General features: G+C 41.5%; 1 protein-coding gene across 18 annotated transcripts in view; it reads left to right on the top strand.

Moving 5' to 3' along the window:
• neo1a (neogenin 1a) overlaps nucleotides 1-24,999 on the top strand; it is a 164,200-nt gene that overhangs the window by 114,707 nt on the left and 24,494 nt on the right. For 14 of the 18 annotated variants that reach the window (XM_020637677.3, XM_065952726.1, XM_065952724.1 and 11 more), the window contains exons 6-11: nucleotides 1,319-1,473; nucleotides 1,623-1,743; nucleotides 19,254-19,488; nucleotides 20,467-20,621; nucleotides 23,020-23,168; nucleotides 24,849-24,987. In XM_020637677.3, the coding sequence (XP_020493333.2) occupies nucleotides 1,319-1,473; nucleotides 1,623-1,743; nucleotides 19,254-19,488; nucleotides 20,467-20,621; nucleotides 23,020-23,168; nucleotides 24,849-24,987 (954 nt within the window). The remainder of the gene's footprint in view (nucleotides 1-1,318; nucleotides 1,474-1,622; nucleotides 1,744-19,253; nucleotides 19,489-20,466; nucleotides 20,622-23,019; nucleotides 23,169-24,848; nucleotides 24,988-24,999) is intronic. The other 4 variants (XM_065952727.1, XM_020637672.3, XM_065952731.1 and 1 more) reach the window with 1 other exon arrangement.

Here is a 24,999-nt window from a genome sequence, read left to right as displayed (position 1 = left end):
AGATCAAAAGTGTGAATTTAGACAAATTGGTAAAAGCACCTCTGGGTTTTTTAGATGAGGATACAGGGACAGCAATTTTCTGATGTGTGCAGCTTCCGCAAAGGGGGGGCGGGGGGGGCATCGGCCCTCTTGGCTCTATTGGCTCTGTAAAGCATGGAAACAGTAAACAGATGGGCAAAGTGCATACAAATACAAAATACAAACAAACATATCAGAGTTCACAATGTGGCCTGCATTTATCCCTTCTTCTTGGTGCTTTTAGTCTTTTATTGGTGCAGAATGTTGTTAAGGGTGAACAGTTTCTTAAGCAGCCTTAATTACAAAAAGCAAAAAAAAAACTGTAACAGGGAATTTTCTTGCTGTTAGTAACAGCATATCCCAACAGACTGAAGCCTAATTCATTAAAAAGAAATTTCTTGTTAGGGTAAATTAGCCACAGATACATCAAGCAGATGAGGGGGACTTGACCTCACAGCCTGTTACTCGGCTGAATAAAGCCAGAAAAGGACCTTATCCTCCCACTGCTTCTAATATCCAATCAGCCCATGTGAATAGCCGAAAAATAGATGCTAATAACAAGCTATCACAGAGCCCACAAGGCTGATGGCGCTGCTTGACACACTGCGACACTCTAACAATGCAGTCATTTAAACTGTGGTCAGCGGGGTCGTCGTTTATCAGAGAATGCACAGAGGCAGCAAAGGCACTTGTTCACAGAAACACACACACATACACACGCACAGACTGTCTTACCCTGTCTCTCCTCACACACACATACAGTCCAATTATAGAGAGAGGACGAGGCCTGGGCTGTGTGCTCCCTCTGACCTTGTTCCAGGACAGATTGATGAGGCGCTGCATCGCCCCAGCAGATCAAATAACTTCTCTCTGGCCCTCATTACAGAAGAGATCTGCAAGTCCTTGCCTTAGCTAGTACAGCATGCTAACACACCATACTGGTACCAGACAAGGTGCTGTTTTTCACCCTTTTTATCAAATATTCAAAGTGTTGCCATCTATCGAAAAGGGTCACAGTTGTCTGAATGGTTCATAAGATAATTGGATAAGCTGTGGTTAGATGATGTTGTTTGTTTTTTCTTTCCACCCTCCCTTAACTGGCAATTTGGCAGTTAAAGGGGAGGCATGGCATCACTTTGTCCTGTTCTTATCCTGTCAAAGACCAGAGTGTTAGAGCATGATATGCCTGCTCAGTTTTGACGAATTGGTTATTAAATTTCGAAAGGAAAATATCACTCCTACAAAGTGTCAGCTTTCCTCCACACTTTCCTGACTCCTCTTTCTCGTCTGCATTCCACAGTTCCTCCCCAGTTTGTGAAGCGGCCGGCCAACATTTATGCTCACGAGTCCATGGACATCATCTTTGAGTGTGACGTCTCGGGGTCCCCGGCCCCCACTGTCAAATGGGTGAAGAATGGAGATGCTGTAATCCCCAGTGACTACTTCAAAATAATTGTAAGTTCATTTGGCAGTGATTTTTTTTTTTTTACTGAGACATTGTACTTTCTCACTTGATTTTGGTTTTGGCTGTTTTTTAATGTTATTAACTGCCTCTCTTTGTTCTACCCTTTCTCCATCTTTTCCCTTTACGTTCTGATCTGCAGAAGGAGCACAACTTGCAGGTTCTGGGTCTGGTCAAGTCTGATGAGGGTTTCTATCAGTGCCTTGCGGAAAACGAAGCAGGAAACATCCAGTCCGGTGCCCAGCTGATCATCTTAAATCACGGTACGCCACACACAAGCACCACAGACAACTGTGCAAACCAGATGTGTTAGGAGAGGAGATGACACAAATATAGTGTTCAGTGATGAAATAATAATGTCAAGCATGACCCGGAAATCCTGTCTGATCAGTTTTGCTGAGACTGTAGTCGGGCATTACAGTAGGAAGCATCTGTTCAAAGCCAGCTGAACATGAACAACAAGTAAGATATCAGCTCCAATTAATCCAAGGAGCTGAAGTTGTCGAAATCTCCAAAATAAGAATGTTTCTTTTTTAGAAAGCCTTGAATCTTAAAGAGGACCTATTGTGCTTTTCTCGATTTCCCATCTTATGTACAGTACAGCCATGTTACAATGTTTGAGTTTCATATTAAACTTGGTCAAAGTTTCAAATAAAGAGGTAAATGTAAGTTAAAGTAATGCGTCTGGGGAAAATCTCAGGCTTCAGTTATGTTTCCTCTGTTTTTTCTGCTGAAGCAACATGCTGACATCAGTGCGTCTTGGAATAGTTACTTGCAGGCCAAAAACATGTCAAACCATGTTGTTCTTGGTAAATGGTTTTAAACGCAACTGGAAAGCAGTCTACAACAGTCATAGCAGCATTTAATATACTCAATTATCCACGATACATGGAGATATGAAAGTAATCCTTAAGTCATAGTATTAAAGTTAAATACAGTAACAAATGTTTTTACTTGCTATGTAACCTAACAGCAGGAACTGTGAATCTCTTAAGGCCACTCTAGGCGTCATATAATAGATTTATAGAGCCTGAAATGATTATAATAGGTCCAATTTAATATCAGGTCAAGTATACTATTCAGGCTTTTAAAAAGAGCCTTCAAAAAAATATTTCAGGAAAAATTATTTTTCATCAATAGCTTGTGAGACACAGGCTAGTCAGTTATACAGTTTGTGTTGTTTATATCAAAGCTACATGGCATCTGGAGGATGTGCACATCTGTGGAGGTGTGAGGAGTAACAGCGAGTGTTTAGTGAACAGTGAAATTAAACCACTGGAACGTGTATCTGGGGCAAACCATTTCACTCAGTCCATTCCACGTCTAGTGTCACAGAAATGGTGTGAAGACTTAGAGAAAGCTGCTTGACTCTGTGCTTGGCTGCATGGAGCTTTACATAAACATCAGTCCCTGTGTTGGTGAAGTGAGAGCGTGCACGTACAGTAGCTGCAGCATAGACTTCCTTTACATTGGTTTTCAAACCTTTAAATGTTTGAATGCTAAAAGCCAGAGAGCAGCTCCTGAGTGTAGAGCACAACAAAAGCAGACACCAAGGACAGTTAGCCTAGAAGCGCTAAAAACAAAGTGCCTGAAAATGGATGAAAATGTGGACAATTACTTGAACAAGCCAGTTCTTGTAGTTGTTTTGTGTCATTACCTCTGTCATTAGAGGAAAATGTAGTAAAAACTTAGATTTGAGATCATTTAAACCACAATAATAATCATAGTCTCACCCAGTGGGATTGTTCAAACATCTAGAAAACAAGGAAAACAACAAGTAATTCAAAATGATCCACACAACAGAATTTCTCTAAAAAAAAAAAAAAAAAAAGTACACTCAAAATAAAACAACATGGTGGAAAATAGAGAACATTACAATTATTAAAAAAGGACAACGCTCAAACAATCATAATGCAGCAGAAATGAAATGCTGTTTGTTTACTTTGACACTACAACCTACTTGACTGTTGACGCAGACTCTGCGGCTTTGCTGAGGAAAAATATCGAATCAAGCGTTGACTCCCCCCCCCCCCCCCCCCCCCTTGAAGCAGGTGGCTAATGGATTAGCATATCGGTGTCCAACCGGTGGCTCCCCAGCTGTGTCATCCCCTCTGATTGGAGGACATAAAGTCAGAAATAATGATGACCTGCAGCTCATTGTGTGTCTGCGTTTGACAGCATTGATGGGTTTTTTTTTGCAGCTTTACAGGGCCCCGAGTCTTTGCTCTCTTTGTTTGAGGTGGAGATAAATGAGATGAATTACAGAGGCAGCTGGCCTTGTACACGGGGTGTGCCCTAAGCAGAGCTTTGAAGAAATTAATCTCTTTATAATCCAAAAATATCACAGAGAATCTTTTCTTTCTTTCTTTCTTCTGTACTTCTGTCTTGGTCACAGTTAATGCTAATCCAAACACACTCACCACTCCAAAGTTTCCTGTTTATTCATTAGTTTCATTATCCTGCCGTCATCTTCGGCGTTAGATGATGGGTCTTGGAGATAACCGTACTCGTAGCATCGCTGTTTACTCTTCCTGTAAATTATTGACGTTTTGAGCTCGTATAGACACATCCGCTGCAGCTCACTCTGCATGCTCCACTGTGTCAGAGTAATTTCCTCTCTCAGAGGTGCAACGGTGAATCAATGAGAACATGTTTGAAATCAGCTCATTTTCTACAGCTATTACTGCTTTGTGGGCACAGCTCTGTGATGTGAGTTTGAAACAAATTGTCTTTAAGGTCTATTAGACTCTCTCCCTCCTTAGAGTCTTTCCTCTGTTTCGTTCTTTTCTCCTGTGCTGCTTAGTATAAACGCTCACAATTTCACAGCCATCTGCCACCTTTCTCCACACTTTCTCCCACTCTGACTTCCGAAGCCACCTGCTCTTTTTGATAATCCAACACACTGGGCTTTGTGTTAATTGTGCTGCCTGGAATATTGCCCCTATATGGCTGCTCCCTCACAGCTGGGCATCTTTGTACACTTCTTAAACCACTATCTCACACACACCCGTCCTGCTCTCTGCTGCCCCTGTGTGTTCCCCCTCAGTCAGGTATCTATATCACACCTGCCAGGCTTGAATCATCCTGCGTCGAGGCTAGGAAAACAGCCGTCTGTCTGACGGCTGCCTTACAGTGCAGGGAGATAAGCCAGGGAGTTGCCGCTGGGATAAAGTTGTCTTTACCCAACAGGGAAATCAATGGGGCTGGACCGCAAGTTTGCTAATATTAATCAGTTATCATGGTCTTTACATCCTGACACAGCCAGCTGCCGCTCACTGTCACTCCGATGATTATTCCCACTTGTGGTTGTTTCGAAAGGCAAAAAGGTCAGCTGTCAGCTTTAAGCATACAAAACATCTTGACAATCATTTATAGTGATATTTGCTTTTTATTAATACCTCACTGGTTGAGTTTTAAATGGCAGACTGCTGCGCAAGAAAAACAAAATGTTTTCCCTTTGAATGTAACCGTGTCTAATCTTGAGCAATTTTAAAGCTCATTTCTTAAACCCACATTTCTTTGGGGAGGGGAGGTCAAAAATTGGATCACAGATTGCAGTCGCTGACAATTTCCTCGGACATTCCACAGCCGTGTGCAATATGGGTTAACTAGTTGCAAACAGATGTGAGTAAATAGAGGCATGGGTGCCAAAAGTGGACCTCAAGAGGACCTAATTATGCTGGGTAATGCAGGCCGAGTAAGTGCCTCTTAATGTCCCTCGTAAAACTGCCAAAGTCAGACGTGTCGTCTTTTGGAAGTGTCTTCTGTTGTAAGTCATCATGTTCTTTCACAGAGAGGGAAAGTTATAACTTTCATTGGTATGAAAAATGAAAAAAGTGCTTTCACATAGTTTCATGTGTGACTTCTGTCTAATTTTTGAGATACAATATGTATTACCGCATTTCAATCTTAATGGAGTTAATTATGTTAAATCCAGCTCTTACGTGCTGCTTTTAAAACTCTATAAAGACTAATCAGAGCTTTTGTCATTATCATATGAATCTGAGGTTTCATGCCTGTCACAGCACAGCACACATGTAGATCTTATTGTCAAGCTGATCTTCAGGGAGGTTTTCTACTTCATAGGATATGCCATTTAAAGGACTATCATCACATGCCATCTTTAGATGGTGTGCAGCAACAATTTGCAGCACTTTTCCAAGCACATGATTATATGACGCATTGATGCAAGACACTGTAGTAGGTGCCAATTACAGCTCGGAAAGGAAATGGGTCACGTTTTTTTTTTTTTTCAGCTTTGAAGTTTTGCGCGCCTAGACAAAGAACTTGTTTATATGATTTCCATCTTTCCATATACAGTACAAAGACTGAGACTGTGTATGAAGTTTGATAATGTGGCATACTGACAATATATGCTCAAGGTTGCAGTACAGTATGGTTACGTTTGTGTGGTTCTTCTTAGACCCTGAGCAGAGCTGAAATAAAATGTTCACTTTTAAAGATTGCTGGTGTTATTTTCTTCTGGAAGCTGTGGAGCGGCAGATCGCATTATATTTAAAAAACATATATTCATAGGAGAAAGGAAAAGCCACTTTTAGCTTTATTTATTCCTATTTTAACAATCACAAACCCAAGGCCTCATAGCAGCCTGGGTACTCTCACTACATACCCACTCGTCAGTAACAGCCAGTTTAAAGTCAAGCCCCCTAAGTACTTAATATGAAATAATGCAGGAAGATCTGCATTTAACATTTGCAAACAAAGGAGAAAAGGATGCACTCTCTTTGCTGTTTGCACTTAAGTGTGTGTATTTTCTGATTTAGAAAAAAAATGTTTGCATAAGAGATGCACTTTCATTTGTATGTGAATACTTACTTTTTGCTCTTTCTGTTTGCTATGCTGGCTTCAGTGTGGAGATGCTCTTCTGTCTGGGTTTTTCTTTCTTTCCATCTCTCCTCTTCGTTCCCACTGCTCATATGACTACTGTTTTGACATTTCGCCTCCTAGTGCCCAAGCTGAGTACTTCATCAAGAACCAGAAAGCTTGTTGGATGTTCAATCTCTTGAGGTCTCATGCTGTTTGAGCCTCGAATAACGCAAAAAAAACAACAACATTAATTGTGATGAATAAAAGGAAGTCATTAAACTGAATAGTTAGTCGACTTCGTGTTAGCGTTGGCAGAATTTAAAAACATCAATCGATGCTTGATGCCATACAGCACAGCTACTTGCATTTTAGCTTTTTTTATCCTTCAAGCTAGTATTCCAAGTTAGTATTCAGGTCGTTTTATGACGAAAGAAAGATGACACACTATTTTCTGATGCAAAAGCATTTTTTCAAGCTTGTGTTAAATCAAAGCTTTAACAGGCAAGCAGTCATTCTCCATCCCTCCCTCTCTTTCATCTTTCTCTGTTTCTCCCTTTCTGTCTCTATCTCTCCTCCTTTCCCTTCATCTTTTCCTTCATCCAGCTATGCCGCCATTAGTTTTCCCTCCCCCACCTCTTAAACCTGTGGCAGCAAACAGAAGAATCCTGTCCTCCCCTCCCATCAGAGGCATGGGACCCCTGCTGAGAGATGAAGATGCCTCATCAGTGCCTGAGTGCTCACTGTGTCTCCATATTTTCCTCTCTCTCTCTCTCTCTCTCTGGCTTTGTGTATTTCTGAGTGCAGACATCAGGAGTGCTGGCATGACAAACTGACGCATGTGCTGTTCCCAAAGCGGCAGATTGACAAAGCGACAGGCACAGGGAGATACTGGAAAGGATATATTTAGAGAGACGCACATACCGTAACTTCATTAGCAAATCAATTAATTACAGCAGACTGGAGCTCCAGACATGCCTGTGAAATGACACAGAAACCAAAAGTTGACTGCTGTGTGTCAGGATGATTTGGCTTCTGTTAAAACCGAGAGTAGATGGAACTGCACTGAACTACATTGGCTTTGATTTAGCCCATGAAAGTTTAAACCTAATGAGGATTATCTTCCAAGAAGGATCCAGAAGTCAAGAAAACCCACACAAGTTTTATTTAGATGCTACTAATATGAGACAAGTGAAGCTGAATTAAAAGGAAGTTTAACCTTCCTTATGTAAGATGAGAAGACAAACATATCAGAGTCAACATGAAACCTTCGATGTGTGTAAGATATGGTTTCTTTATATGAAACAGACTGTGTATAAATATAGACAGCGCGTCTCCATCTCCTTCTGTTGTGCAAAATTGAAGCCAAAACCCTCTGGGAGGAGCGCTGACATACTGCACTGGTGACTTCATTTGGAGCCTTGACGCAGAATGGACGCCATGCCTCTAACCAACGCACACAGACACTCAGTTATGGAAAAGTGGAATGACTCTTATGTTAGTATTCATTACGTTTCCTCTCGTTGTTCCTCCTCTAAAGCAAAAAAAAAAACGCTGCTGGAGCGACACTTGTTGGTAGAGCTGTCAATGAGGACGTTACATCCGCTCTTCATAGCATCAAAGAACAAATTAAAACTAAAACTTTCAAAGAAAAAATAACAGAAACCTCTTTGGAGTAAAATGCATTCGATGTGTGTTTTAATGTTAAAGGTTTCCCCACGTTCCATCTGTTATCACAGAGGAGGCAGGGTTTGTTAATCTACACTGCAGCCAGGAGCTGCAGGGGGAGCTCTAAATATTTTGGCTTCTCTTCTCAAGATCTCTTGTGATGTCCATTCGTTTACAGTCAATGACTCGGAACAGTGTGAAAACGAAGTAATCTCTTATATTTCTCTAAATTCAAGCTTAAACAAAAACCACTGACCAAGGCTTGCCAACCACTTCTCGTCCAACAATAATTACTACAAGTTGCATCATAACTGTCTGGATCGACCAAATATTAACCCATCGTAAAACTGTCTACTTAAAAAAAAAAAAAAAGATTGATAAGCCGTGACTTTTGTTGCCGCCTGTAATAGGTGAATAAAACCAGACCTGAGAAAGCTGTCATAAACAGACCTGGTTGCCTGAAGCAATGCTGCTCACAATGTGAACAACAAAAAGCAGAAAAAGATCCAACATGTTCCGCCTTTTGTTAAAATGTCTGGCTAATCATTAAGGGAGATGAGTGTTCCAAACAGAACTGATATCTGTAGCAAATGTGTATCACAAACAGGAACTCAAATACTGTATTGATATTGTTTGAACACAAGCAGTAATTATTTCCTCATGGACTGCTGATGCGCGAGAGGCCAGAACACAGTAGCCTAGATCTATTGTTTGTGTCTCTGTGCAGCTTTGATTTGTCCTCTTCTAATACAAATCAAGAAGTACTTGAATTGACATTGAATTGAGGGAGAAAGAACAACACTTTAAAGGAGGCCTCAGCACTGCTCATAGTGTGATATACTGCAGCAGTGGCTGTAGCTGGTGCTGAGACAAGAAATTCACTTTATTAAGAATCCATGTAATATAAAATGTAACTAGATCACGATTAAACGACAAAGAAACGGACTGAGTTAAGTGAAGTAGTAGAAGGCGGAGCAGTGAAGAAATGTCCTCAGAAATCCCCCTAACACATTTGTAGCAGACAAACCTCAGACGCGGGGTTCTTCCTCATCCGCCTGCCGCCCTTATTCCCTGTTCAAATCAAGAAGTGAGAATAGGCTGCTAAAAGACCCTTCCCTCCAGCCAGACTCCGCCAGCACTGAACACACGCGCCGGCCCACTTCAGGGAATACAGTGTGCTCCATCATCTGCTCGCAGGGTCATGGCCGGGCCAGCAGGAGTGAGTCTGTAACGCTGTGAGCATGTGAATGTGTCAGCACGGTGCAGTGCTGGGCACCATGTTTTCTGTTTAGCACCGGCTGCAATTTGACTTTACCTTCAACAGCAGGCACAAGTGTGAAAATGTGACAGTTGACCAGCATGTCGTGTATACTGCTGGGATGTGTAAGCATGCTAACATATGGCCGCACTTCTTTTACTGTATGGTGACGGCCTTCACGAGGGCTCCAGGAGGACACAAACTAATTATGTTTAAGGATTGATCAGGCTGAATGGTTTCTCATTATTTGTTCTAGCCTGCTATCATCATGTCAAGGTTGCTCTCGCCTGCCTTGACCCATGTTGTTTACTGCCGCCTCGCTGTCATATTCTTCCTGTACACCAAGGACAGCACATATAGAGTTGGCTATTGTGTTGGTCATCAGTTACTATCAGGTTGAAATAGGCTTCTTAGAGATTTAAGGATTTCACTGCTTTTCATATACGTCATATGAAAACGTTTATCTATATAAAATAGACTGCAGAAAACAATGATTGTTATTTGGACATACCGTTACTTGTTTGCCATATAGAGAAACAAGACTCCCAGCACGGTCTGCAGCACATGTAGCAGAGCACCACAGCACTCACTGGAATTATTTCACCATGTTGGATTGTGATTTTTATTTTATTATTAAGTCATTTATTTAGCAAAGTGTCCTTCTGGGTGACCTTGTACGGTAAAATTTGTGAAAAATATTTTCACGTTTTACATTGAAACTGTATTTTTTCCAGGTCTAAGATTCCATATATGGTCGCCTTTTGGCTCATATCAGTTATTTTATATGTAAAAAAAAAACAGAAAAAAAGAAAACATATTGGGGCGCTGCTGGCTGACTCTGTCCACTGCCCTGCCTATCGAATGGAGGCATAACAGGCCTGAAGATAAACCTTTAAAAAATAAAAATAACACATATTAATCTGGCTCTTATATACTGTAATAAACAATGGATAAAATGCCTGAGTAAATGTTCTAGTCTGTTTACAAATCGTTGATTCAAAAGTGGTGATTTTTTTAGATCTGCAGTTTGTGTTCATGTTTCTCTTTAAGTTTCCTATTTTTCAAAATCCACAAACTATTATAATAACCCTCACAAGTGAAATGCAGTGAACACGGAGATTAGCGGCTTCAACAGGGAGAGAAGTGTGTTTGTTAACACTAAGTAGGAGATCATTAAGCTCAACCGGGAGATAAAATTGCCTCCAAAAGAGAAGTTGATTTCTATTCCATTAGAAAACATCAATTAACACCAAATGTAGCTGTTCTGAAACATCCAAATTTAACAATCACATCTAACTGCAGGTTATTCTGTACACTGAGTGAGGATCTTATTTGGTTGATTATTTTCTGTGAGTGGGTAATAGTTGATAAAAACAAACATGATAAGATTGTTGTTGCATATGAAATCATCATATTTGTATTAATTATGGCCTGTGATCATGAAAAGGGAATCCAGGGGGCATTAGATTAATCCCACGTTAATGTGACTATCTTGCACAAAAATTTAGCCTCATAGCAAAATACATTGAAATTCAAATTTGGGGATTAAGCCCTGAAATGTGCACACAAGGTCGTAACTCACATACAAACGCAGAATCTGTCGCCATGTTAATGTTGTGATTAGCGAATGTGTTCGCTCACAGGGGGGTTGTAGAAAGCTGATCAGAAGGATTGTAGCATAAATTGATTGTAAGGAGCCGAAATCAGCATTCACCAAATGACTGTTTGTACAGTGCCGCTGGCAAAGGGAGTGTGTGTGTTGTGGCTCTGTCTCTCAGGGATGTTGGTGTGTGTGTGTGTGTGTGTGTGTGTGTGTGTGTGAGTGTGTGTGTTTACAAGCTGTGGCTCTTACAGCACGGGCTGAACTTTTTCTATGGGTTGTATTTACTGAACCGTGGGGAAAGGCTTTGCCTCATTTATAAATGCTCTGTCGCCTAAGTGCTAACTGCAAAATGTTATAGGTGCCTACTCTGCTCTAGTTTCGGATGGAAAGCACAAAAGGATGGAAATAGCCTTCAGTACCTGCGTCAGTGCTGTTTCTTAAAGGTCAGTCTTGTTATCAACACCAGTTTTAAGCCTGACTGCGTACGTAACTGGGAGGTATCAGATTTTTTTTCTGACAGTCTGTTCCACACACCTCAATAGCATGTGCCCCTTTTTTTTTTTTTTTTTTTTTTTTTTTACGATTTAATAGGATCCACCTCCAACAAACACTCATTCAGGATGTGGATCTGATGTTTTTGGACGTGGAAAGTCCTCTGGGTGCGGTAATTGGAAGCACCGCATCGCAGAAAAACATCACTTTTCCTTCACACCCTTCCCGTAGCTGCAGGCGGCCGACCCCTGCGAGCGGTGCCACCGAAGCTGGAGCTTTTAGTTTTCCTGTTAGCACCCAACCCCTGCCTTTCCACTGAGCCTCCCAGTTTCCATAAGCTAAAAGTAGAATAGTAAGTAGCATCACAGTGGGTTGTGGGCACCCTGCTGCCTGCTAACGTAGCGGGGAAGCTGCTTCTCTGTGGGTCCAACCCAGGGAGGCTGCTTTATTGGTGGGAGTCTGATTAGCTGGACTGTTTGTTAGCGAGTCCCCCAAGGGTGGATGCAGCTGCTCCCACTTCTGAAAACATCTTATTTGACCTTTTCAGGTCTTTGCTGGTTGTTCAGCTTCGCTCACTTTCTACATGAAATGTTGCAAGTGCACGCGTACACGCATTCACACGGTTACAGGGAGCTTTCACTGAAATCAATTACTTCATTCCAGGCTCTCTCTGTTTTCCTGGAAAGGTTGAACTGTAGCCTTGTACCTCCAAGGTAATAAGATACAAAGGCAGGCAGAGCAGAAAGAAAAGCTTGTTCCCACTTCTGGGCATTGGTGGCAAAATGCTCTGGAGATGTGCAGCATCACTGGCTGTTTTGATCTGCTTGAAAGACCAGCCCAAGAGGCTTCAGTTTCCTCTTCCAGCATGTGGAGCATGTGATGCATATGATGCAGATTTGTCAAAGTGGGAATGGAGGTGGGGGGGGGGGGGTTACATTGTATACCATAGTTGCACGTCTTCATTTGCATACAGAGTCTAGGCTACCAGCTGTTAGCTTATGATCTTGCGTGTGTGTGTGTGTGTGTGTGTGTGTGTGTGTGTGTGTGTGTGTGTTGAAGCGAGGTGTTCAGGGAAACAAAGCAATCACACCCAAATTAACTCCACAGTGGCTCACGGATCAAAGGGCTACATGTGTATGATGGGGAAGGGCCGCTGTATGAACAACCAGTGGATGATTAATTATTGATACACCCGAACCCATTCAATTACCGTGGTCATTTGCAAACTCTGCCGTTTGTTTTCCCCCTGTGTGTACAACTCGGTGGATCCTCTGGGTTTTTCTTCTCTCAGTACAACATACATGACTTTTCCCCACATTCCAACACTTTAAACCCCTCATGTGTTGTATTTACTTTGGCATCCCAGAGACGGGATTGTCACTTCTTTATAGAAACCAAATTACCAGAAAATGAACCGCTGGAGGGTGTTGGATGGATGCTAACACAGACATACTGTCATCCCATCCAACACATACCACATACTGATGCCTGCTGGTTGTTTATTTTGGTCCACAGGGAATTTGGGAATGTTGATTTTGGATGTGAGAAGCAAGATAAATGTTAAATTGAACAAACTGTGCTATTTAAGAGGAAATCGCTTCAGGGTTTCAAAGGGACAGCTTCTGCGGGTGATAAACAAGGACGTGCACAGGCTTATGAAGGTTTATGTCGTCTGATAAAGGGTCCATAGTCGGAAGTACAAACAACCCCAGACTATTAGAGCTTCTGCTGCGTCACACCAAGGCACGCAGGAGTCTGGTGCATTTATTAGTCTGGGCATTTGCATCCCACAGAAGTGTTAAGGAAATATTAAGACTTAGATACATCTGTGACCCACTCTAAATCCTTTATACCAGCACTCTGAGGTAGAGAAGCTGCGCTATGTCGTTCTTAAATTCTTAATTTTTCTTAATTTGTCTGGCTTTGATGTGTCCCCTCTGGCCCCGCCGTCAGCATCTTCACCGCCCAAAGACTGTTCCAGAAACGTATTTCAATCACTCAAGACTTAATGAGGTGAACATTCACTCATTTTTTTTTTAAAGATTGCCATGTATTTTTTAAATAACTAAAGGCTTATTTCCCTCCCGGGGAATGTGCCATTTTCAAACATATTTCAAACATGCCCTAGAAAGTGATAGAAAGGAGCATGGTGGAGATGTTTGACACTTTTGGAGGATCGGTTTGAGACACAAAGACTTTTCCTTTTTTTCAGATTATGTCAGTGAGTTGGAACATCTCGTCAGTTTAAGCCTTTGTGATTTTTGAGCTGCACTTTAATCCTGACTGTCTCTGATTATTACCGTGAGGGGGAATGTGAGCAGTTATTGATATGCTCCACCAATCTGATACTGTGTCTCTGCGTGTTTTGCCACATCAACAGTGAAAATGCCAACGCATTACAAAAAGCATTTTATCCTTTGTCTCGCCCTGTAATTATTTACGTAATTGCTTTGAATTGTTGTATTGCTTGTGAAGCATTTTTAAGTGCAGAAAACTGTTTAAAGAATTGAGTTTATTATCGTTGTCGACAAGTTACTGGAGCGAAAACTCAAAAGACCAAAGAAATGCACTTGGTCAGCCGTTTTCTTGCACTCCCTCATTTCTTCCTTCACCCCTTACTTTGTCTTCACTTGAATCATTTTTCTGCTCTTTCCGACTCTGTTTCCTTTGTAGGCGCATTAAGGAGCTGCTCGAATGTCATGAGCTGTCAGGCCTGCTCATCTCTCCACTCTTATCTTGAAAGAGAGCGAGGGGAACAAGATGACAGGGGGGAGAAAGCAGCCACAGCTGTCAGTAGTTACTCTGAGGAACCTACAGTTTCTCTGGCACTTAACTTGAGAACCAAAAGAGAAATGGAAGTATCTTTGCCTATATTTAAGCCTCTAAACATCCAAATCCACAATGGCTTTCTTACTTCTGAAGTATATAACAGTAAAACAATTTTTAAAATTGTATTGCATTTACTTTGCTGTTAGCTTCACATATATTGGGTTTAAATTGGGTGTGATTGCAGAGCTTTAGTACAAAACATTACTCTATTAATCCCGCTAACCAATCATAACAATAGGCAGACGGCTGCTATTTGGCTGTTTACACCCAGCATGAGCTATCAGTAGGGGTATTTGCTGGAGTTGTTGTCTTGATAACCATGTGTACATATTTTTGAGAAATGACTTAAACAGTCAAATTAACTATTACTCAAACTTGAAGAGTTATGAAGCTTTGTTTTCTGTTTTCTCTGTATGCTTTGTGAGATTTTAACTTTGACATCATGAAGTTATTTTGACTATTTCAAGCTAATTTACCAGAGGCTTAACGTTTAAGCGAAATATCTCTCTGCATTTTGTCTCTCATTCAGAAGAAATCTCGGATGTCTTTGTGATCATTGTACACACGGCAAGCCACGAGGTGTTCTGCTCAGTTTAGAGCGTTTCATTTTCTCATCATGGGACTATTATTTGTTCACATACAAAAAATGACAAAGACTGCCAGTTTTATGTGACAGACTGCTTTGTGTTGGGCTTTTGAAAGCTCTGGACTGTGCCTTTTTCAGCACATTGTTCATTCTCGCTCTGCTCGTTCTGCAGCAGATAAAAGTGGAGACTCAGTAATGGACCATTAGCATTGTGCTGGATCTGCCTCTTACGCAGCCATCATTACCGAACCACATTAGACATGGAAACCAGTCCTGAGAAAATCCATTTTTGCAAGAGTCTGGCATGACTTCTGAATTCCCCATGAAAATATATCTGTAGTTACAGTGCTGTGGGTGCTTCTGGCTGATATCTGCATTCACTAGATTTATGCTCTCTTGGTAGAGGTGTGTCGTCTGAGCCAGAGAGGTAGGCTCTCTTATCTGTGGACTCAGACCAGATGAGGAAAAAAAGTACTTGGCGTAACTTAACAGCTACGCTCACTTGGGATCGCAGCAAAGGATTATGGAGTTAGAAACGTGAGATAAAAGTTTAAGTTAAGAGGCTTTAATCAGAACTTTGCTGCCACTCCAAATTATTTTAAATTGACTTGTACTTTCAACAGAATATTAAGATGAATGCATTGCTTTGCATGTCTTTGTCTTGACTGTTTTGCGTGTTGGTTACCCAGATTTATTATGCAGATCTAGAGTAACCTTCCTCGTTAAGATTTAATGCCATCCATTCATTACCTCTGGCACAGGGACTAATGACACTATTAATCAGCCGTGAATAGAGCTTGGCAGTGGAAGTGTAAGGCTGACACATCCTTACTGTAACAATTCAAGGCATGCGCGTACAAGACAGATTGTCAAAAGGACATCGAAAGCTGCCCCTGCATGTCGATTATCCCCAGCTGACAATGCGCCTGACGATGGAACTACATTTAATGGTTTTGTTTGCCCTTCTTCACCCGGCCCACAATGTGTTTCACCACAGGCTTTGCTGTACCTCTTTGTCTGATCTGACAATGATTTAGGGATTATTCTTGCTGAGGTGTGGTGTTTTTTCAGCGATTCATGCAACATCTTATCCCACTTCTTTTTGTTCTAAGATGGAATCTGATGGAAAGCTCTGCTCAGAGATGTAAGGTAGTGACCAAGTGTCTGCAAGGCAGGGGGTGTCAGACTCTAGTGTCGTGTAAAGTAACCCCCCTCTGACCTCTGAGAAGACTTTCACCCCTTCAACTTCAATCTCTATTTTTCTTCTCTGAAAGATGCACTTCTCTGGATTTCTGTGCTTCTGAACTAAACACTGGTTGCAACAAATCCAAAAAAAAGCTGTATTCCTAAAAAAGACTGCACATTTATGTCTCAAACTTGGCTCAATACTCCCCTGGCTCAATCTGTGAGCTGCTGCTCAAGTTGAAAACTGACTTACATGGATAATATTTAGGACACATGGGATCCTGTCCTACTTATACAGGTTAGTGTTTGCATATTTAAAGGAAAGAGCTCCAATGGGAAATCTTGATATTTATTTACTGTTGTTCATGCCTTACACGCTTCAAGCTTCTTTTAAGATTTGGAGCAATCAATACCCAAGCTTTATTCCCATTTTGTGTTTTTTTTTTTTTTTTCATCCTGTTATGTAAACATTCATAACTTTTGTCTGATCTGTTTACCTTCACTCTTGTTTGTACTACAACCTATCTTCAGAACTGATATTTAAAAATGACCGTAGATGATTTTTCATTTTTTAGTCCAGTAGTTAAAAAAGTAAACAGAGGACACTTCTTTCATAGTGTTTCATCTTGAATGGACCAAATCAGCGCTGAGTTTCACTTGTAACAGTCACTCGTCTATAATTCTACAATTCACTTAGAAGACACTTTTATCCAAAGCAACATACATCAGAGAGTAAGTACAACACAAGCAAGGATCTAGAAAAAAGGAAACAAAGTCAGTTAGTGCAAACAATCAGCTTTGAGTCTGATTGTATTTGCTCTGTGCTCTGTGCAAATTGTATTTGCACAGAGCACAAAACTGATGGCAGTTCTTGAGAGCTCTAATCAGTATAGACGCCATCTCAACAAAACCATCGTCATTTCCATCATACATACATACAGGGCGCCGAATAGTCCTCGTCGCAGCAGCCGTGTATTTCACTCAGACTCGTCCCTTTGCTGCATACAAACAAACATACATACAGTCATACATTTAATAGAGTGAAGGCCTTCATGCGAGCCTCACTTGATAAGACTCGTTAGTTGAGGGTCTGAATGAGGGTCTGTTTCCTTTGGGTAGAAGTTTCCCTCCAAGATATTGCAGCGACCACTAGAAACTCTGTTCTCCACTCATTTGACTTTGGTTAGAAATGCAACAGTGACATTAATTTAGTGAGATGAACCCTCTAAACTACAAACGTCAGACTTTTTTGTACAATGCTTCTTTCATAGTACTTTCAGGGTTATTCATTTTTTGCCGCGGTGGTTTTCATGTATTTATTAGTGGTGAGTGAGTGGATCTTTCTGTTCATTGTCGAGGTGAATACTAATGTCTCTGTCTTCTGACCACATAAAAATCCACTCTGTTCCATCACAGTCATTTTTGGAGTGTTCTCATTTTAGTAAAGCTGGAAGTGCTTCTTCATCAACAAACAGACTTCGAGCTTGTGTTAATAGTGTAAGCCTGTTTATGGTTTAACCGTGAGAGGCATTTCACCAGTGTGATGTGAGACACCAGAGTGTTCCTCTTTTTCTGCTGCTTCTGTGCAGCTTCATAAATGAGGATAATTGTTCAGCATCTGGTAATTTACACTGCAGTCAGAAAGTATTAGGATGATAATATGTTTTCCGTTGTTTCGGGCGCTAATCCAGCAAACTAGATTAGGAATGGAACAGTGGCTTTGAGGTTGAAGTGCTGACTTACAGCTTTGAGGTTGTTTGAGGCCGTTGTCATTTATATTAGAGTTGAGAGTCCTACAGTAACACTTCTTAAACATAAGCCTCCGATCTTTCTTCCCCTTGAACATACTCAAAAGGTAAAGGACGAGTTTTCACACAGTGGAGTAACCTGAGAATATGTTTCATGGTGGACAGTGTGAGCAGCGACCAGAAATCGACCTGTTGCATCTTAATGTATGATGAATTAATTTGCTTTAGCATAGATTCAACATGAAACACCAAGATGGCTGAGTGTACTGAGTGTGCATACACACAGATAGAAACATGCATAAACACTCAAAGTCATTTCAATTGCCTTCAGAGGTTTATTCACACTCAGTTTTGGTAATCAAATTGATCTCGGTGTGTGTGTGTATTTGTGAGTGTGTATGTGTGTGAGAGAGAGAGAGAGAGAAGTGTTTACGCTCAGAAAAGTGTGTGTGGACAATGTGATTGGAAGAAATAAACCCAAAACCTTCATATCACAGAAGTCAGAGAACTCCAAATGTAAACAAATACAGAAAGCCAAGTTAGCGGTGAGTCCACATGCCGTGGCAGACAAACATGCCGGCAGCCGCTTTGCATTTCAAAACAATTTCTCCAGTAATAATACACCGTTTGCACAGCGCTCTCACGGTGCCCCTTCTTCTTGCGTCTCAGCTTCACCCTCCGCTCCGTTCTCTCTGACCTGCACACAAATGGAAATGTCACACACACACTGACATTCTTTCCGTATGGTTTCGTTTCGCCCACTTGCCAAGCGAATGGAAAGCAGATCTCGCTGAGTCTGACCGCAGATTGTTCTTCAAAAAGTAGAAGGGAAAAAAAAAAACAACCACCGAATGAAATCAAAAACATTTCTGTGGCTAGGCTGTGGAATGTGACGGCAAAAGTGTTTAAAAAACATCATCTGGTGTGTTATTTGAGAAACTCCAGAATGAACTTTTGAGGAGGGTTGGGTGTTTCACTGTGTCTGAGATTAAACGGTGTAAATCCCTGAACACATAGAAGGTTTATATTTTGTGCATTTGAAGGTTAGAAGGAGGCTTAATTCCTGTCGAACCAAACTCTGCCTCTTCTTTTCCAATGAATACTGGCCAAATGTCTGAAAATAATCCAAACCAATCATTTTGAGTCGCATACTGGCAGGACGTCTGTCTGTGAAAATGAACTGTACGATGCTATGTTCTGCTCCCTCTACCCCGACATTAGAGAGCTGTGTGTAGATCTGCATGTGTAGTCCCCTTGTATTGTGCTTTTATTTGTCAACTTTGTGAATGTAGTAGAAGTGTTTTATTTCTGTGGTTCCTTGTCACGCCAACAGTCTTTTTTTGTTACGTTGTTGTTATTTTGTTTTTTCTTCTTTTTTTTTGTTTCCTCCCTCTTTCGTTTCACTGTCATTCCCATTTCAACTCCTTTTCTCTCCTCTACCTGTTCCTTTTGGACACCTCTTTGTGAAATTTCTCCCCCTCCCCTCCGACACTGCTGCTGTCTCCTGTCTCCCCTGTCTCCCTACACCCATCCTCCCGCCATCCCGCCATCCCTCCCTCCTCCCTCCTCCCAACCCAAAGACGTAGCCCTGCCCTCTTCCCTTCCCCCCTCACTGACTCCTAACACTACTGACCATGTAACGCCAGGCTCCGGAGGTGTAACCGTTCCAGCAGGGCCGAGCCCCTCTGCCCCCAGAGATGTCGTGGCTTCGTTGGTTTCCACCCGCTTCATCAAACTGACCTGGCGCCCGCCAGCCGAACCCCACGGAGACGAGTTAACTTACTCTGTTTTCTACAGCCAGGAGGGCACCAGCAGGTAGTGTACACACTACATTGTACTACTGCCAGGAGGGCACTATACACACATTAATGCTGGAGTCAGCAGGGTACTAATATACATAATTCCTGTGCAGAAGTCTCAGACCACTCTGAAAACACATCTAATTAAAGCATTTAAAGCAGTAAGTGTTTGTTAATTAAAATCAAACTTCCTTCCTCAAAGGATTAGCGTTTAACTCTGAAGCAAGAAGCTAAAATATCTGTTCAAACATTGTTATTCCCTTCTTCTTTCTTTAAGTACCCCTGTGATAATTCTTCCCCAGCTTTGTGTAAAGGATTTACCGTATATGACCGAGAGGGAAATTTAAGAAGCTGAGAGGATTTTCCACAAATTCCTTTTTTGGCAGCTCTTTCATGGTTTTCCTGTAAAATAGCTTTAAGAAATGTTCAGAAGAGGCCTGATACAGAAGAGTTTAACTCTCCGCTCGAGCTTGAGAGGCAAAGTGCAAAAACATATATATATATGTGCAACTGCATGGAGGGTACACATAGTATTTACTCGCACCTTTATATACATATAACCACTTGTCTGGGTTGTAATATGCTCATTGTTATTAAATTACTTAATTCATTTGATAGTCAGAAAATGAGTTTGTAATTAAGATAGAATGGTTTAATAAATAAAATAAAAGTTATTCCAGCTTCTCAAATGTTTTTTCTGCTTTCTTATTCCTGTATTATATATGATTAATAAATAAACATGTATCATATTGTTGTTTATTGCATACAGTAGGTATGATTAGAGCCTTTTCAGACATTTTTGACGAGAAATAAATTAATAATGTATGGTAGCATCGAGCAAAAAGCATCAGAACAAGTTCTGTAGGATGAACTCTGAATCAGCAAGATCATTCAAAGGATTCCATCTTTTCATTATGTGCGCAACACTACAAATTGTATTGAATATATCAAATCTTTTGCTGTGTGTGTGTGTGTGTGTGTGTGTCCACATCAGGGAGCGAGTAGTGAACACCAGCCGCCCAGGAGAGATGCAGGTCACCATCCAGAACCTCATGCCCGACACCAAATATCGCTTCAGGGTCGTAGCCCATAACAGCAACGGCCAGGGAGAGAGTTCTGCAGCGCTCAAAGTGGCCACCCAGGCTGAAGGTAAAGACACACACACACCAATACGCACACACACACACACACACACACACACACACACACACACACACACACACACACACACACACACACACACACAGGTTCATTTATATGTGCTCAGTAAACAGCACCCACTAAACATGAAGGCAAAGTCCAGCCAGTCAGTTGGAAACATGCACACGCTGGCAATGCCGAGGCAAACAGGATGAACTCACAAATGTGCAAATAAACATTCCCACAAACAAATATTCACTGACATACAGCAAACACTCACTTCAAACAGAGACACATGCGCTTACGTTCACACACACACACACACACACACACACACACACACACACATGCACACATAGAAGGGGGTGTTTATTGCTGTCCGTTAAGGCAGACCACCCAACAGCCAGCCAACCAGAGAAATGCAGTGTTGTCTTCTCATAAGCCAGATCTTGTTTACACCCCCACAATTTGCTATAAGCCCTCTTTGTGTTTCCTAAAACTTTACCTACCTGAGTGAGGAAAGTCTGAAAGTTATTCCAGATATTTCCTTTATTTAATCTTTACAGAGATGCTTTACAGAGTCACTCATTAGGATGTTTTGACTGGAGAACTTAAAAATGAGTGCGGGAACAAAGTGTCTCTCTTTTCTCTTTGTGTCGGATTTATAAACCTCCCCGCTGCTGCTGCTGCTGCTCTAAATCTCTTGCTTTCACCTACATTTGAAAGTGCTGTGAAGGGGATTTCCCGGCACAGTCTCAAGTTGAACGTCCCTCACCTCCAGACTCGGCTACAGCTCAGTCACTGTCAGTTTGTAGGTCAGCTGCTGTTTCTCTACCTGTGTCCTTGTTTGGAGGGCGACGGAACCACACACATTCACACAAAACACACTATACCTTAACGGCTGCCAGCAGGCGCCTGGCCACCCATGGGGTTGGGGGCGGGGGGGGGGAGCAGTGAGAGCAGGCTGTACCTGGGCAGTACAGCAGTACATCTCTGTCATGTGTGTGTGTGTGCACTTTTAGTGTAAGAACATGCTATGAATTGGAGCTTAAACTGTTGACCTATGTCTGAGTGTGCACACAACACCACCCCTAGTCACCTCTCCTCAGAGACAGGCTTAATAAACCTGTACACTCACTCACACACACACACTCACTCATATGTCACCTTCCAGTACTCACTGACGAATGGGAGCTTCTCTCTTCTGTCAGGAACGCCGGCAGCTACATCTTTAAAAAAACGTATATATACTACAGACATATCTCTATCTGACAGCTGGTACTTTAACCTCATTGTTGTTATCGTATTAAAATGAATCCAGCATGCCACAGTACAAACACAACAAGAAATGTTGCTATCAGTATACTTACTGACATGGAGCATTCTTTGTACCGCGCTGTCACAAACGATGAGGGCAGCGATACATATTTTGTTATTTCAAAATTCTCTTCCAGCAGTCTGGATATAAATTAAAATATTTACTTACATGGTAAAGTACTGACTGTCAGCTTTTATTTAAATTTGCAGCAGAGTAGAAATAGTAGCCCTCTATAGCATTAGTCCCTCTATTCTCAGGGGATATAAAGTAGTTATGATCCTTTATTTATACATTACATTTATGTTTATATTCTCATGTCTTACATGTTACCTATTTGCCCCTCTCTGTTATAATCCTACATTATATGCAGCTGCCTGTCAATCATAATATCGAGCTGATACACAGACTGGTGAAAGTTCATGTACAGGACACAGCAGCATAAAAATAAACGACTCACCCTGAAGTAGAGATGCAACTGTTATGCCGTACATTGTCCAGCTTATAAATGGCTTCTACATTTACATTTACCACTATTTCGTTTATTCTCCTAAAATGTAGTTGGTTCTAAGGCTGTTACTCTGTCAATAGCAACTGTACTCCGAAACCTTAAAATCCGCCAAGTTATCTGTTCAAATTAAAATATAACTGAACAATTAATCCTGTATTTAACAAAGTCATCTGATAAACTGTCAAACATCTTGCTCTACCACACTGAACAAAAGCGACAAAGACAAGTTTTGGGGGAATAAAAGATGCACATTTTGTTTTGTTTGGATGTACCTTTACTCTGTTTGTCATGGGAATAAAAAGAAAATCAACATGGCTTTGAGCCCAGCGTAAAGGGGACGGATTTGTCTCCACCAAGCTGCAGAGACTGAGCCGTCTTCTGGTCTGAGCTCGCGGGGAAATGTGGCTGTGAGGGAGCCAAGAATGTGTGTTTTTGGCAGCAACGACTGGACCTCGCTCAATTGAGTCCATGTCTTTTGAGATGTAGCAAAAAGCATCAGACGTGGAGTACATTGAAGATATGAAATTTAAAATAGAGAGGTTTGTTCATTTCTGCTCCCCTGCTTCACCCTTTTCCCCCAGTCCAAGTGCCGGGTCCCGCTCCTAACCTGCAGGCGGTGTCCAACACGCCAACCTCCGTCTCTCTGAGCTGGGACAAACCTCTCACTGGCAATGGCGAGATCGTCACCTACAAGCTGTACTACACAGACAAGAGCGTCGGCAATGAACAGGTAGGATGAAGCCTCTATTCAGTGCGCTTAGTTCTTCTTTTTAAAGGGAAAATCCCGACTGTGAGGAAACCCACTATAGGAAAAGAATATTCCATAATTTAAATTTATGATAGGAAGTTTTGTTTAAAAAATCTGCATCTTTAGCTGGAGATCACCTTGAAAACTTTTCTGTTTGTTTTGAAATGTTTCAAGCAGAGCTGCAGATACCAAAATGAAACAAAGGACGAAGCCTGATGAAAACTAAAATGTTATCCAGAAGTTTAATGTACAGATAAATTAAATTAAATCAGGATAAACTTCCTTTACCATTTTTTAAAAGATGGCACTGACTCAGCCCTTAGGCTTATTAAATGTATCTTTTATTTTCATGTTTCTTTGTGTGCACTCCTCCAAACATGCAGCTTCTGTCGGGCTGCTCATGCGGCCTTGTAACAGTGTGTGTAGCTGATGCTTGATTTTGCAGGGTTCATTAGATAATGTAAAAAGAATATGACTGTGTAGACTAATGTGTCTAAATGTGATGAGGTAAGTAGTTCCTAATAATCTGCCCAAAGACTCTTTGTTCTGCTTTTCGCCCACACTCTTGATTATGCATCTCACACAGAAACGCACACTTTATAAAAAAGCAGCTACCATTCCCTGAGTCCTTCTCTGCAGGTCTAACTCTCCGTCGCAAGAGTGGAATCTGGTCAGATATTGAGTCAGCCCAGGCTTTAGCAGTAGAAGTGGGCAAGCCAGTGAGGCATTAAAAAGCCTTTAATATGATAATGGATGAAACGTCAGCCAGCACACTGAGTAATGATGCCTCTGCTCCCGGGAGAAGAGAGCCAGAGATGAGGTGAGAGAGGCGAGAGATGAAGAGAGGGATGGAAAGGAAGAGAAAAGAGGTGAAGGAATGGGAGAGAAGAGAGATGAAGTTAGAAAGATGCAATACTGAAAAAGACATGAAATATTAAAAGACGGGGGCAAGTCAGGGACAACCCGCGGTGCATCTTCAAGACTGATGTGGTCACGTGAACATCTGACCTGAGATCAGAGGCTGCGGTCCGACCACTCTGGAGGCGAGATTAGATTTCAACAAAGTCCCAGCTTTTCACTCCAATTGTAAAAGCCGAGGAGCTGAATGCAAATTGGCTTGGTGTAATTGGGCATGTGCGAGCGACGTGCCCAATTTGTAAAGCAAAAAGTGGTAATCACAGAGCGCATAATTTGTGTCTCAGTGGAAGAAGACATTTTTAAACGGAATAACAAACAGAAATGTTGGAGCAATGAAATGATGAATCAGCCGTCACATTTTGTAGCTTTGACATATTTGCAGGATTGCTCGGCTTGTAAATGTATTGAAACTGGTTGGAAACAGAATATTTAGACCGTATTAAATCTGAACACACGCATAATAAAACAACTGTAATGCTGCAATATCAGCTGTAATATCAACATGATGTCACCACTGAAACACTCACTTTCTTTCTTCTTTTGCAGGGAATGTTTTCAAAAATGAAACCTTTTCAATTTTTAACCAAAGCTTTCCATCAGTGGTTCTCTTGTTATGTGTTTTTTTTTGTCTGTAGAAGCACATATTACAGTTTAGGAGAAAAGAAAGAAAAATCTATATTTCTTTAAATTGGAAAATGATACAAAGTAGAAGTCCTAATATGACTGTTTTTCCCCTTGTTTCAGGACGTTGACATAGACAGTCAGTCGTACACCATGACCGGGCTGAAGAAGAACACCGAGTATAGTTTACGTGTGGTGGCCAACAACAAGCACGGTCCAGGTGTCTCCACTGACGACGTCGTAGTCCGAACCCTCTCTGATGGTCAGTTGGTTG

The sequence above is a fragment of the Labrus bergylta genome, chromosome 3 (assembly GCF_963930695.1).
Source record: "Labrus bergylta chromosome 3, fLabBer1.1, whole genome shotgun sequence".
In the NCBI taxonomy this organism is placed as follows: Eukaryota; Metazoa; Chordata; class Actinopteri; order Labriformes; family Labridae; genus Labrus; species Labrus bergylta.
Note: the sequence above shows the minus strand (reverse complement) of the source record. Positions and strands in the feature narration are given on the sequence as shown.